We start from the raw sequence: 16,274 nt of genomic DNA on the forward strand, positions 1-16,274 counted from the left end.
ATCTTCCAAAGTCTCTAGTGGGAAACAAAAGCTGCTGCCTGCACACTAATTTAAAGAATACACTGACGCCATCTAGCGGGGATGTTGGAGAACACATTTTATAAAAACTTAAGTTTAGTTGTTTATATTTTGGATACTCAGCCACTGTTCCTGGGTCTGCTGGCGGAGCGGATGTGTTTTATTGTTGAAATTCAACACAAACAAAAAGTTTTTGCATTAGCATACAAAAGAAGATGTTCACTTCAACTGCAACTTTTAACTTTGATAGAAAAACCTTTTAAGAACAAAAGTGCCACTCGTTCGTTTACTATATATGACAAAACATATTAATTTAAAAAAGAACATATTTAATATAACAATTTTTATCTTTTAATTTACATTGAAGGCTTTTTAAGTCCATTTACGCTTACAAAATACACTTCTTTGTCTCCTTCCGACGTCACTTGCATTATGCAACTAGTATTTGCAATTATTTTACATAAACTATAATATTTAACTGTGTTCAATGATTTTGCTCTTTAAGGACGGTGAAAAATTATATTCATGTAAACTGATGTCACTATATATATATTTGTTTTTATCTAGTTAGTATAAATATATCATCTCTGATAAAAGATTTTCTGTGATATTAGAACGACGCCCCAACACTCCCACTAGATGGCGCCAGTAAGCTAAGTTGTCAGAGAAATATCAAAGGGCTATAAAGTTAACATCCGTAGCTCCTTCAAGTAAAATAAACCAACTTACTATACGTAGCTTGCTTAGAATCTAGTTACATCTAATTTATTATTGTTTTATACTTTATTATTTTTAAAAGTTTTTCTGCTTAATTTACATCATTTTTTACAGGACCATGTCCTGGATGACATCATCAATTGTTAGCTAGCTGTGCTAATTCTACTCGAATCTAAGTTTGACCGTATATGGAAGAAATGTCTCATTAAAATCAGACTTTTATTTTTAAAACATTACATTTATCATTGACTTTATGTCCTGTGCAGTTATGTATTGTGTTTGTATGTATTATTTAAGACATTAGGCCTTTTTAGTATTTCAGAATTGATTTATTCTCCCCAACATTTAAAAATATTTACCAAACATAAGCGGACAAGACTGTGCATTGCAGCACCTCTGTACAGTTTGTACCATGACACCATAAATAAAAATCTATAAACATAGTTTACATACAAATGCTATTTCAAGACCCATTAAAGACAACAAAAATAATCAGTATACAACTTTTACAAAGAGATACCCCCTTATTACTCTTTATCCTTTACAGCCCAGTGAAAAAAGCTTTACAGAGCGCCAAAAAATGCTTTTACAGTTTCCATGTAGGTTTATATACATAAAGAAAATAACAATACAGTTTTTTTTACATCTCAGCAACCTGCAATAAAGGCCTTCATTCTGTGATGCACCAACACAAAATGTTAAAAACATGAAGAAAATAAACTAATCAGCATTTTGCCATTGTACTCAGAATAATTTCTTTCAAATTAATCCAATACCTTCTTCACATCCAAACATTTTTAATGTAATTAAACATTTACAATTTGATAACCGATGAACACTCTTAGGTTTTGTTGAGTTTGGTCAGACTAATTGCCACATTTTGACATTTTTAAACTGTTGTATAATATTATTTTATGAAACTTCCGTTCTAGTTCTCTCTGGACATAATTAACCACATCTTAATACCTAGATTATGTGTTCTGTATGGTCAAACTGATTTATTACTGATCCTGAAAAAGGTGAAATTGTTGCAAAAACAGAATGCTGGAGGTACTTTGAGGCACCAGTGTTGAGGAGCTAAAAGTAAATTTTCAATAAGGACGAAATCTGGCATATCAAAAAAATGTAGAACACTGAAGTACTACAGAATATTTAATTATTTGCTGGTTCTATTCTTTGAAGTCATAAGTGCTAATTTGGTCAAATTATGACTCGATTCAGACATGATTCTCGATGCTCTGAAAGTCTATACTTTAATTTTAAACAATTAGGATTTAGTAAATTGAACAAAACATTGGCTTAAATGTGAAACATCAACAGAGATGTCGTTACAGATATTATTTTTTGCCTGGCGTTTCTGTACTACTGGCCAATCATATAGTTTTTCTAAACAGCTTGTAAGAACTACATTACCCATGAGTCCTTACTGAATGCTTCTTTCCACTTCAGTCTGTTAAATGTTATTCATTTAACAGACTGAAGAATAAATGAAAACAAATATCTGAGGAAACACAGAAAAATCAGCAAAAATATAAAATAAAAAAAAATGTCTGTACCTCAGTGTTTTATGAAACATCAGCTTTCCTGATACTACAGTCCTTAAGAATGATCGATATTAAGGGTGAATGTCAATAAATTAAAATATAAAACAAAAAATTATTTCATTTTAATAAAAAAGCTAAATTCATGGAAAGATTCATTACACGCAGAATCATTTTGGTTAATTTAGTAGATTTTGGTTTCCCACCAAAACCCAAAATTCAATGTTTTAGAACATTAGACCAATTAAAAACTCAATTCAGAAATGTTTTATAACAGTTTAATTTATTAAGATCCACCTGTACAGATTAATTTAAAGAGCAAAAGTTAATTTTTTATGGATGGCGAGTCATTTGGGTGACTAATATCTGCACAGAGTTCAATAAACAACTCTGGACAAAAATCACATTTTGTTGCTTTAAAATGTGCAAAATCGATGCTGACTACAGTAGAAAAAATTAAGTAACATAAAACATCCTAAAGCAGCTTTAGTTCAGGATTTAAAGAAAAATAAATCCGACTGTGGTGTTAACAAATTCCAATAACCTATAAAAACGAAAAACGCGGTAATACTTTAAATTATTTTCTCTATCCATAACCGTTAAAATTTAGTTTCCATTCTTTATGTTTGCTAAACCAAAAGGCACATCACAGAGCCTTTCTAGAAACTGGTGATCTACGTTTTACAACGACACATCTGGACAACAAGTTGTGACATCTTTGCTCAACAGGGGGACAGAACAGATGTGTGAGAGGTCACTGACCTTTGGCCTCACTCTCCACTTAAAGCTGTAAACGCGCTGCGTTCTCAAGCATCCCTTTATGATCGATCAGCAGTTTTGTTCTTTATTTCAAATGTAGCTCAAACTATTCTGGTTGTGGGAATATTTAAAAGCATCAACGTTTGCCCAGAAACAGTGAAAAACAAACAGAACACCTTATTTTTATTATTATTATTATTATTAGGTATTTTTCTTCATCAGGCACTTGTATGAATGACGCTGGAGGCATAAATCAAATGGAGTTAACTTCTCGTACCTTCAGCCTTTCAGAAACTCAAGTTTGTTAAAGATACGCTTTACTCTAAATGCTCCACATTATTTAGAAAATATTTTTGGACCATACTTTAGTATTTTCCTAAAGGCAGGTTTATAAAGAACTAATTCAGAGCATAAAATACCCCACAAAAATGATCAGAAACTAAAACGTCTTTTTCTAAACAACAAATCAACTGAAATTCAACACACCTGGCTTCTTTTTTGACCTGAACAGATAATCATCTTAGCCAGGAATTAGGGGACAGAAGAGAAAAGCATCATCTGTTGAAAACAAGATTTAAATCCAGCAAACTAAAACCCATATTTAGACCAAAAACACCTTAAATGTTCATGTGAAACCAAACTGCTCCAGTCTCCAACTGGACTGTACATGGCTCATTTTAACAAGGTGAACGTAGCTTAGCTTAAATCATAATGAGAACTGACACTAAAGTATAATCTGCCTCCATTTTTTAAGGTATATTCACTGAAGACAGTTTGTTTCTCCTCATAAAACAAATGCCTCAGGAAGAAAAACAACAACCCTAAAGATAAAAATCCAAGTTGGTTACCGATGCAACACGACAGATTTTGGGTGTTGGTTGAAAGTTAACAGATTAGAGACGGAACGATCAATCTGTCAGGGATTAGCCATGTCTATTTTCCTTCATCAGCTCCGAGAAAATGAATCAAAACTAAGGACTCCCAACAGTATATATATCTTATTATGCACTTTTTTGAGTTTAGTAGAAATCAGATGAAAGTTGGAGACTTCAGATAATTCCCAACAGACTATTCTATCTGTTGGGAATAATCTTCATTTTTTTAGAGATTGATTGCTGCATCTCTCTTTCTAATGACAAACAGCGGCTACTTGTGGAAGACAAACTAGACGTTTTCAAACTGCGGCACGTTGTTGTGTCTGAATATTGTGGCTCAATCTCTCGTCAAAATGTCTGAAGCTGCTGATTTTGTTTCCCCGACAGTCATCAGCATCTTAATAAATAAAAACGAGCAGCAAGGCTGTAAAAAAAACATGCCGTCTAAACATGGAGGAACGCGGGAGAGGAAACTTCTCTGGCATGTCACAATCGGCTTGTCTCTTTTGTTTTCTTTTTTTTTTAAATCCGCGACAAAGAGCACTTGCCTTCAGTCTCAGTCTGGAGCAGGAGAGAGAACCTGCTTCTGCGAGGCCCGAGCGTCTCGAGTTACACCACGAACTGGTGGTTGCTGCTGTGGTTTGCCGTGTAGGCCTGCCGGCTGTACTGGAAATGGTCGGTCAGAACGTTGTTCCAGTTCTGCTGCTGTTCGGAGCCGTAGAAAGGCCCCGACCCGTTCGCCTGCGTCTTCTCCAGCATCGGGTTGTCAAAGGACAGGAGGTCCTGCGTGCTGGTGGGCAGCTTCTTCTTCTGCTTGTTGGCGTCGTACTTAGCCTGACGAGGAAGGAAAAATGGGAAAGTTTAAATAAAATAATTTCTTATAAAGCCAGTCTGTGCTAAACTGAAACTAAATAACCTGGGAGAATCATGGAAGAATAAATAACATCAAAGCAGGGCTGGGCGATGCGGTTTAAAAATTACATTTCTGATTTTTTCAAAACAGATCCGATTTTAGTCGTTTTACAGAAGAAATTGCAATTTTTTTCCACCCTTACTTGGACATTAAGCATTACATGACTAATAAGCAATTGATAATAAATTAATTTCCATTCTGATTAATATTTTTTGAAGGAAAATTCTGTTTACAGAGACATCATAATCTATTTTTTATGGTTATGGTTGTGTGTGGGTTTTTTCTGCTTTATTTATTGTTTTTTGTTGCCTTTTATGTTGGTTATTTAAAATATCTTACAGTTCCAGTAACATATTTTTATTTCAGTCATCCCTGTGATTTGTACAGTGGTGTATCAGGCCATTCTATGATAAATTCTGTTTAATTATGAGAATATGGTCATAGTATTATCAGAATAAAGAAGCCACTTTACCAGAAAAAATGTCTTAAAATTGAGAGAGAGAAGTTGTTTTAATGAGAAAAAAGCTTCTAAAGTTATCAGGATCTGACATGAGAACCTGAGTTTGTGTTTGTTCTGCGAAACAGAGTTGGTCGTTTATGCAATCGTTTCAAAATCCTGCTACTGATGATAATTTGATGTTGATGTGTTGAAAGATGAAGCATTTCATTATCTTCAAACTGAGACCAAAGCATAACTTCACATGATGCTCAACCTTTTAATTTGTTGGTTTTTTCATGTTGCAGTTCTCATAAAACTACTACTTCATTCTCCTAATAGATTGACTTTGTTTTTGTAACAATACACAGATAAAGAAGTTATAGTCTGGCTCTAATATTCAAAGCCCAAATAAACAGAAGCTTTAAAAGATGCTGGTGAAACAAGATGGCGGCTCTGGGTGCACTGACATCTGAACTATGGAAACACAAGGAGTTCATTGATGGGAAAAAAAAATGTAATCTTCAAAGGAGAAAATTCAATTTAAGATCAATTTATTGCCCAACCCTACTGAGATGTATTGAGTGTTAGGATGAAATCTTTAAATCGTTCCCCTTTATAGGAGTTTAATCTTTGCATTTGAAAGTTATTCCTCTAAATTTTTAAGTTTTCTTAAACATTATAAAATGTCCCCACCACTATTATGAGCTCTAGCATCTCAGAAACTAAAGAAATACTCTTAGTGTAGATTCTCTAAGGAAGCTAAATGTCCGCTAAACAGGGCGGATGTGTAAAACGTTAAATATTACATTGATTATACATGATGTAGAGGTAGATTATTGATAATATTGTTATTGAATATGACTGAATGAGATGCACCTGTACAATTCTACTGTGGGAAAGACTCACCTTGTTATAGAGGAAGACTCCGAGAATGGCCGTCATCATACCCAGCACGTTGGTGAGCGTGACCGGGTTGCGCAACATTAGCAAAGATATACTGATGACCATGATCCTCTTGGTGGCGTTGGCGACGGCGTAGCTGAGAGGGCTGACGAGGTTCAGAATACTGAAAGCGATGACGTTCTGGGCAAAATTACAGAAGCCGCTGATGAGCAGGAGGAAGAAGGTGCCGGTCCATCCCGAAATATCCGACTGGAAGGGAGGCAGAGACTCAGGCACACTCTGTTTTAGGTTAATTTTATTATTAACTCCAAAAAATAAAAACAATAAAAAAATTCTATCATTGTTACTCACCAGATCCCCATTCACAAGAAACACAGAGAAATCCACCAGAACCCAGGTGGGAACCATGAAGAACATGGCGTTGAAGCCCAGGACGTTCAGGAGCCTCAGGTGATGCACACCTGTGTCACGCAGCACCTTCAACAGAGAGGAGGAAAAGAAAAAAAAACTCTTTAAAAAGAACAAAAAAATTAATAAAACCCAAAACTGCTTTAGTAAACAGCATGTGGCTGTGATGTTGCATCTGAAATCCTCCATATTTTACAGTGAAAAAGCACAAAACCTTACCAAATATTTTGTCTAGCTATTACTACACACTTGAAAAAACAAAACTAACTTACAAATAACTTTTCAGCAAGACAAAGGAGCTTGTTTTAGGTCAGTAATTCATTAATATTGGTAAAAACAAGTGCAGGTTCCACAAGCAAATTATTTCACTTATAACAGGATAATCTCCCATGTTATATGAGAAAAAATCCACCAGTGCAACCGTTTCTTTTTCATCATTATTAAGGATTTACTGACCTAAACCAATCTCCTGTGTTTTGCTGAAAAGTAACTTTTACGTAAGTTTTATTTCAAGTGATTGAAGATGTTTGCATAAGAAAATAGACAAAGAGAAAAATTAAATAAAATTGTGTTTTCAATTCAAAAATACTTTAACTCTTCATTAATCCCAAAAGGACATTAAATTACATTTGCAATTACAAACAGGACTAGTTGAAATGCTCATATCATCCCATTAAATTAACTTTTAAATGAGAATAAAACTCTCTCACATTTCAACTGTGAACTAATGAAAGCAACCAAATGTCAAAATATTACCAAAAAGAGTTTAAAAACGGATTCTTTCTGTTTCAGCTGAACCTGAGTGTTGATTTAATCTTCATGCTGAATGTGAAGAAGCCTGACCTTTTTGGAGAAGATGTTCTGCAGAGAGAAGCAGAGCGTGGCAGCGAGAGCGCTGATTAATCCTGAAACGTCAAAGGAAAGCTCGGTGATGGTGGCCAGCAGCACGCCACCGATGATCGGGATGAGCGACACGTAGACCTGCAAAACCAAATCGGGTCAAAGTAAAGAGTCAAGATCTAAACATAAATCAACAACAACCACTTCCTGTGCTAACCCATGTTTCATTTCCTCCTGCAGGTGTTCAGGATTTCTCAGTTACTCCAATAAATGATGCTTGAACAAAATGGTTCTGATAATAATTCTGATTTCTTTGTTTCTTTGTTTTTTACAACTGAACAGTTTAATTTCTAATGATTTATGCCACGGTTAAATGAACATCTGAATATTGTGAATTATAGGCTTGTCATGATCAATTTTGCTGAACAATTAATTGTTCCAACTATTATTGCAATAAACGGTAATATTGTTGTTTTAAGACCATTTTCAAGTAATGTACTGGTAACGGTATAATAATGCAAATTTGCCCTCTCAAAGACCAAAATAAAGTTCTTTACAAAACTTTTTATTTTTGTAAAGAATATTTCACATTGGAATTGTAATATATTTAAAATATCCAACATAAAACGCAACCAAAAACAATAAACAGGAAAAAACCCACACAACCATAAACAACATTTTCCTTCAAAAAATATTAATCAGAATGGAAATTAATTTATTTCCATTCCAAATTATTATCAACTATTATTGATAATAATTGCTTATTATCAATAAGCAATTGTAATGTAATGCTTAATGTCCAAGTAAGGGTGGAAAAACCCAATAAAATATTTCTTAGAACCAAACAAAGATTTCTAATAATATTACACTAATTTAAAATTTCAAAATACATATAACAAAAACAGTAACTGCAATGAATCAGTTCAAATTAAACATTTTGGAAAATCTTTTTCAAATCCTTCGGAGAATCTTTTTTCTGACCAGAAGTTTAATTAATATTGTTTGCTGTATTGATCAAATTTATGGAAAACATCTTACCAGATTTCCGATTATCGTCTTTCTACCATTTCACAACAACTTGAACAACTTCATGCATAATCTCAGTGGGTTGGACTTTAAAGATTAGGATATGTGCAAGGCCATTAAAATTTTCATTCAAGACAAAAACAACTTCAGCTAGCTTTTTAAATTTGTTCACAACATATTTTATTTATTTTATTACACACCAACTCTTTTCGCAGAACATGTGGGACAAATGATTGCTGCCAAATAAAAAAGGGAAAAAAATACTGAATGAGATTAAAAATGTTTTATTTAAAATGTGAATGGAAAAAGAAATAAAATGACTAAATCCTAAATACGTACAGATACTTCTTCATCAGGTCTTGTTTTTCAAGATAATTTAGACTCAATACTAAAATTAATTAATTAAAGACTGTTTATTACCTTCCAGAGACAATAAATTAATCAAAACAACAACTGCATCTTCACTGAAACGAGCCAGAAAATGAAGAGGCATTTTTATACATCAACTGTAATCGGGAAATGAATTTCTTTTAAACAATTTTTCATAATCCATGCAATGCTTGTGATGAATGTTAGAGAATAAGAAGCACAGAAACCCAAACAAATTTTTCCATCCACCAGGGACGACACCTCACCGGTGGAAACCATCATTACAGACACCAGATCATTTGCATAGTCCTGAGAATGGCTCATGAGAGACGAGCTTTGTTTTTTATGAGATGCACCTGTCACTAAACTCAGCCTGAAACTGAGAAAACACAGATTTAATAAAAAAGAAAAGCTAAGTAACGCAGTGTTATTTATTGATTGCCAAACAGTCAGTAACAGTGTCTTTATGCAGTTGTAAAGTCTAGTTTGATGAAGGCAGACAGTTGTGTCTTATTTGATGCTGTCAACAAATTCACAGATTAATTTTGTTAACATTTGGCACAAAAAGAGAAAAAGGTTAAAATCTGAATGTTTACTGCTGACAGAGATTCTTTCACATGAACAGAAATGTAAAGAAAGGTAAACTCCTTTCCCCTGTTGGTGAAAACACTTTGTCTCAGCGCTGAACTGCAAAGTAAACATAACACCCTGATGTCAGACACATAAATCTATTTCCTGTTTAACACGCACAAATGTTCTTTCATCAGAATGGGAAACTGAGGAGCATCTCAGAGCTGACAAATATCAGCTTCATTTCAACTGCAGAGCTAGAAGTCAGAGGAAAATGGTCGACTTAGTTAAAAACTGTGTAAACATGCTTTGTGTTTAAAGTACAAGTAAAGAAATACAACAGCAATGCAAAAACACAAAATCTTACCAAGTATTTACGGTCTAGTTTGTACTGCAAATATGTCAGTACACTTGAAATAAGACAAAACTAACTCATAAGTACCTTTTCAGCAAGATACAGGCGCTTGTTTTTAGAAAAGAATTTATTAATATTGGTGAAAACGTATTAGTTCCTCTGGCAGATTATTTCACTTATAACACATGAAAAATGTGCTGTTATAAGTGAAATAATCTGCCAGAGAAACTAATACTTTTTCATTAACACTGAGGAATAATGGACTTAAAACAAGATGCTATATCTTGCTATAAAGTTAATTGAAAGTTCATTTTGTCTTATGTCAAGAGTACCAAGATATTTACAATAAAAATAAGTAAGATTTTGTGTTTCTGCAGTGAAAAACGAAGTTTATTTGGAGGATAGGAGTAAAACAGGATTATTTGTTTTTAAATATATTTGATGCTCACGCAATTTGACTGCAGAAAGAGCCGGCTGGCCTTTAAACAGTCACTGGTTGCCATGGTTACCCACTGTTTTACCATTAGCCAGCATGCTATCACAGTACAGAGAACCAGGAAATGACTCAAACACATATCTATAAGGCTTTTTGCTGTGCCATGTAAGAAAAATCAGTAAACAAAGATATGATCTAAAGCACTACACACCAAAGGAATGAAAGAACGGCTGGAAATGATGAGAAATAAGAGCCTGATTTTAGTCAGCAGTGTGGAAACGTTCCAGTTTCAAGTGATCTGGAACTGGAACGACAAAACAGTTTCACAGAGATCACTCATTTCCCATCTGGATTGTGAGTAAAATACTGATTACATTTGAATATTTTGAAAATCTGAGTGCTTTAGTTTTATGTGTACATTGGAGGGAAAAGTTATTATACTACTGGTCTTTTGCTTTTAGATCTTAGGGATTTTTTTTTTACAAACATTTTCTTTAAAAAAATTTCAGCAGAAAACATTCACCTCATATAGGAAGATTTAAAGTTTTTTCTCAGTCAAAAGTCAGTGAATAACAGTTTGGTAATTGATAAACTATTTATTTTACGTGATTCTCAGCCTCGTCTGCAAAGTGGCGAAATAACTGATGGGTGTAAATGTGGATAAAAACACAAATATTTAAAATAATCTTGATTCCATTACATTGTGCCACAGAGAAGCAACTTTAAAACTTTTGGATTGTTTCATCTGATCCAATTAAAAGTCACTTTTCATGTGAATACAAGTTTGAAGCTGAAATCCTAAAATAACTAACTCTTCATGGTTTTATTTATATGTTATATATGTTACAATGGATTCAGTTTATGTGTTAGCCTTTTCTATAATAAATAAAAACACAAGATGGGGCACACAGGATGGGAAAAACAAGCTTTTATAAGCTTATTTTCTTTGTGGACTTCTTTATGGACTATCTACCTTTAGTAGTTCCAGCATAAAAAATGAATAAATCAAAGTTAATAAATCTCCTAACTCCATACAGGCTGTAGAGAGTTAGGGGTCTTCTGTATGTTATGCTATTTTCACTCTGTGGTCTGTTTTAACCACCAGTTTGGATGCTGCAACAAGTTGTGGTCACTGAACAATTTTTATCTATTTTTTTTCTAAAAAGGGAGCGATCGGGGGCGTGCTGTGGTGGCATAGGGGATAGCGCAACCCACGTTTGGAGGCCTTGAGTCCTCGACGCGGCCGTCGAGGGTTCGATTCCCGGACCCGGCGATATTTGCCGCATGTCTTCCCTCCTCTTCTTCCCCCTTTCCTGTCAGCCTACTTTCATATAAGGGACACTAGAGCCCACAAAAGACCCCCTTGAGGGGTTAAAAAAAAAAAAAAGGTTACGATCTACTTGACAAAAAACAGAAAAATCCCTCCAGGTTTAAATGCAGTGTGGTGCAAGAGTCCAAATATCACATTGATTTAACATCGGCTTTCCTCGTCTACAAAGAATTATTCACATCTACAACAGTTCTAATGATATTTACGATGATATCCTGAAGTGTGTTGGTAAAGCTGAACTACTGGTTCATTTAGCACAAATTCTTCACAGTCTTTACTTTCTTTAGAGAATCAACCTACATAAAGCCTCCTAAATGTCAGATATAGAATGCAGGAGCTGATGTGGATGACCCCTGACCTCCTGGAGAATGCCAGCGACAGAAGATTCGGCAGGCGGCTGTAACATGAGATGCAACAGAGGCACAGCAGGCTCGCTGTGCCACATCACCGCTGCCGAGTCGCGGCCTGAAACAGAGCAGAACTTGTGCTGCGTCTTATGCTGTGGACCTACTCACCTTTGTAGTTTGCTTCTCTCTCATTATAATTCTCGACAGCAGCACCACCCATATCGGCATTGTGGCTTTGACTGTGAAAGAGATAAAGGAGGGAAAATGGGACGGTGTCAGTTTTAAAAACAATAAGAACTGTGGTTCTGCAGCAAGGAGAGAATGAACCGATTACGTCTGAGCTGTAAAAAGTTAATGGCAGGTCAGAGCTGGGTGCACACCTCTGTCAAATAACACACGTCGTTCACCAAGTCACGCCTTGACAGCGGTGCGTCATGTTCACACCGACTGAGAAGAATAAATAAATCCTAAACAATGAAGAACAACCAGATTCACTGCATAGTTATTATAATAGGAATTAGGACTATATATATTAAAATAATACTAGTAAAATATTGAAAATAAGGTGCAGACAAGATATCAGGGGCTAATTTGTGATCTGCAGGTAGTGTATTGATCATAAAACAATTGTTTTAATAATAAGAATTTGGATTTATTGTCGCAAAAAATACAGTTAATGTAAAAAAAACCCAGAGTAAATTGATATTTTTACTATTTCCTCTACAGTTTTCTCCATTAGAGCAAAAGTATATCAATAAATTCAAAAATATGATTAAATAAAGCCTCTATGTTCAGCTTAGTAATATAAAACATTTCTTAAAGTAGCTAATGTTTGTGGCGCTATGAATGCTTTGCCATGCAGTTACCGTAAAAAAGTAATAAACAGTTCTTTATCATAATTTTTATTGTTATCATAATTGAACTATAAAATATTGTGATGAAATTATAAGTCCGTATCGTCATAAGATCTCATATGATAAGAGTCGACCAGCTGAAACAGGGATCACAAAACAGTCAGTGGAATAGAGATGCACTAATTAATCAGCCAGAAATAAAAATTATGATAGTTGAATCTCTAATGGAAAGACACTGTAACATAAAATCTTCAGAAATAATACACAACTACCTGAAATCAAATATAGAATTTTAACATTGTTATGTTTACCTCCATAATAAATCAACATACTTAAATAGACGAATGTCATGATAAACAATTGTTAATTGCACAGGACATTTCTCAGAAGATAGAAATAGATGGAGAAAAAATGACAACAGAAGCGGAGATGGAAATAAATGGACTCTGAACTGTATGAATGGATTGAAAAAAGAAGATAATCTACAGTTAATAAAAATATTTTGAAGGTTGTATCTTCAAAAATAAGAAAACGACTCTCAATAACAAATACATGCACAACTATGTCATTATTGCTACTGCTTCATAAATGCTTTTATAACCTTGGAAACTATCTCTGGTTTTTCTGCCTAAAGATGTAGCTTAAAACAGATTATCTGATAAATTATTTGTTGCACTGACAGACTTAAATTGTGTACTTTTCATGTTAAATAATTTGTATTAGGGTGACAGGAAAAAAGGCTGTCACACATTTGTCACAGTATGAGTGTGGAATATGGCTCCATGTTAAATAATAAAGTTACCATTCTATGCAATAAAATCTCTATCAATCGGACCGACTCCATAACCTCATCCCATTTACAGATGCTCCTCAATAAATTAGAATATCATCAAAAAGGTTAAATTAATACATGTTAGACATTTCTCCAATTTTATTCTATCAATATGATTAATATTTTAGTTACTAAGAAAATCTCAAAAGGCAATTAAGAAACGGTGTTCAATACGGAAATGTTAAGGCCATGAGATCCTTCCTGCCCACATCATTATCAACCACAAAGACTCTTTGAAGATACGAGTTACAATATCATTTAATTTCCCTTTGGAACAATTAAAATTATTTTGAAATTAAACTGAACAAGAAGCAATATCAGAGGCCCAAAGTCTTTATTCAGACTAAAGTAAAATTTGCATTTTATTTTGAAAAGTAAAGGTCCAGGGTCTGAAGGAAAAAATAGAGGCGCACATTTTCATGGCTAACTTAAAAACTTAAACAATAAAGCATTGAAAGACATACTTTTCATCACACTAGCATTTCTGTACTAAAAATTATTTTTATTGGTGTGATGTAATTTTTTAGCCTTTGTTAGCTGTGAACTGTAGAAATTTGCAGAAACAGACACTTGATACATATTAATCTATGTGTAATAGATCTACAACATGCAGGGTTTCCCCCCAGTGTACTATAAGCCTGGTGGGCCACCAGGCTTTACTTGTGCCCCCACCAGGCTAAGTACTGCTTTTTTTTTTGTCTTTTTAAAATGTTAGCATTTTTTAAGACTTTATAGTTGGTGTTCAGGTATTAGTCTCCCAATCTTTCAATAACACATAATTATCAAGTGATATTTTCAAATTTCCTGGCAACTTTAAATATTTTTCAACTCTAAAACATGACGGGCTGCTGAAAAAATGACTGCTGAGCGCCCCAACCACAGGGCTTACCAAGTTTCCTGGGGGACACCGTGACCATGTATGAGATTCTGGATTTGAATTGGATGGACACATATATGATAGTATTAAAGATGTAAAATGCTATAGAGTAATTGGAATACTGAGATACTTACTGATGGTAAGTATTTTACACTTATCATCACTTGCTGCTTGCTGGTTATCAAGTTGGCCAGCTTGTTAACAAAAATATGCAAATATTGCTCCAGGGGTTGATGGACGATATCTGACTGCAGAGGCAATTAACATTTAACAAAATAAAAATAGTACTAATTTAATCAGAGGTGGGCAATGTACTCAAAAAATATACTCATGTAAGAGTAACACTGCTTCAATATATATTTTTACTAAAGTCAAAAGTGGCCATCCAAAAAGAATAAAGTATTTGGTAAAACAAAAAACTACTAAAGTATTGATCAAAACATCTTAAAGTTTATAAATGATTTCAGATGCACAAACATATACAGTTATGTGCAAATTCTGGTATTTGAAAGACTAAATAGAAAAAATTACGGCAACATAATTACAAATCAGCAAAATTCAGGCAGAGAAAACTATTTTTCTAATCTTTTATTTTCAATATCAAACTTACAACACTAACGCACTAGGTAAATATACCTTTCACACACAATATATAATGTTTACGGTGTCTTTTTGATCTACAAATGGCTCTATGGATAGAAAATAACAGAACAAAGTTTGTGTTTAAACAAGAAATCTTATAAACTGTAGGTTTGTGCCTACAGTTTTCTGTTTCTTTTTTGGTCAACAACCAAAAAATCATGTTTGTTTTTTTGTTAAAACATGGTTGTTCTTCCTTTAGTGAATTACTCAAGAGTAAAACTTAATATACAGAAGCAAAAGTAAAAAGTGCGGTGTAGTTAAGCTACTCCTAAAAGAAATATTTTCTCCAAGAAAGTTACTTAAGTAAAAGTAACTAGTTTATACCCGCCTCTGGGTTTAATGTGTCATTTTACCAGTGAATCGGGTTATTTTCAGGATCACTACTGTGACGGATGCACCCAATTGCCCTGAGTTTAAAACTGAAGAAGCACACTACTCCTCCCCCTTGACGTATTTCAGCTTTAATTCAGTTGGCTAGCAAGCTAACAGCTGCTGTTTTACGCAAAATTACTGTAAAAAAATACAAAAGTACAGTCAAAGGCTGCATTTTAAAAATAATTAGTGAAATAAAAGCTTTTCTGTTTGGGATCTACGTGACGCTGCGGTCTGCCAGACTCTTTAAATGCCCTTGTCGGCAGTTGGCCAGCCGTTAGCCGCAAAGCTAGCATCAGCTGACGGTAGAGACACATCATCAAGTTGCCCCGGATAACAGGTTCCAGCTGGTCGGATTTAACATTTTATACTCACCTGTGTGTGCGTACGAAACGGGCACCTTCCATATGCTGAAGTGAGCCGAAACGGACGCGAAGTATTTTCCGAAAGCCAAAGGGAGGATGTACCACCGGTAGTACCTGCTAGGCAGTTCAGTTTTGGGGACTCCCCATGCTCTCAGCAGCGGCGGGAGGAAGACGACAACAGAGATGATGTGGAACAGAGAGACCGTGACGGGATACGGGAATCCGTTGAGGATTATCTTGTTAATAATGTTGCCCCCAGAGCTCACCGTGTACCAAAACACACACAGGACAACTATCCGAATCCCTTCCCCGACCGGGGTCCGCGCCACCGCAGCCATCTTTCTGCGCGGAGTGACGAGTCACCGCCGGTGTGTTTAGTCGTACCGGGGCGCAGTGAGCTCCGTCAGACCGTGAATGAATGAAGCGTTCTCCTTCCGGTCACAGATTTCAAAATAAAAGAAACTATAAGCGCATTTCAAGAATGTA

General features: G+C 34.7%; 1 protein-coding gene across 1 annotated transcript; it reads right to left on the reverse strand.

Moving 5' to 3' along the window:
• Positions 1 to 1,053: 1,053 nt before the first annotated feature.
• Positions 1,054 to 16,191, reverse strand: slc35e1 (solute carrier family 35 member E1). The gene is made up of 6 exons (XM_005800853.2): positions 15,799 to 16,191; positions 12,015 to 12,085; positions 7,417 to 7,554; positions 6,517 to 6,642; positions 6,169 to 6,414; positions 1,054 to 4,744 (listed from the first exon to the last, which is right to left on the reverse strand). The coding sequence occupies exons 1-6, from the start codon at positions 16,124 to 16,126 to the stop codon at positions 4,520 to 4,522; spliced, it is 1,134 nt and encodes a 377-aa protein (XP_005800910.1). The 5' UTR covers positions 16,127 to 16,191; the 3' UTR covers positions 1,054 to 4,519.
• Positions 16,192 to 16,274: the final 83 nt, after the last annotated feature.

Source organism: Xiphophorus maculatus, chromosome 9 (assembly GCF_002775205.1).
Source record: "Xiphophorus maculatus strain JP 163 A chromosome 9, X_maculatus-5.0-male, whole genome shotgun sequence".
NCBI classification, from domain to species: domain Eukaryota; kingdom Metazoa; phylum Chordata; class Actinopteri; order Cyprinodontiformes; family Poeciliidae; genus Xiphophorus; species Xiphophorus maculatus.

Excerpts from the sequence above, each read along its gene's own strand:
- slc35e1 (XM_005800853.2), bottom strand. The coding sequence starts at position 16,126 with ATGGCTGCGGTGGCGCGGACCCCGGTCGGGGAAGGGATTCGGATAGTT. Across the intron at positions 6,415-6,516 it reads TTCTTGTGAATGGGGATCTG|TCGGATATTTCGGGATGGAC; the intron begins GTGAGTAACAAT and ends CCTCCCTTCCAG. Across the intron at positions 4,745-6,168 it reads GAGTCTTCCTCTATAACAAG|GCTAAGTACGACGCCAACAA; the intron begins GTGAGTCTTTCC and ends CTTCCTCGTCAG.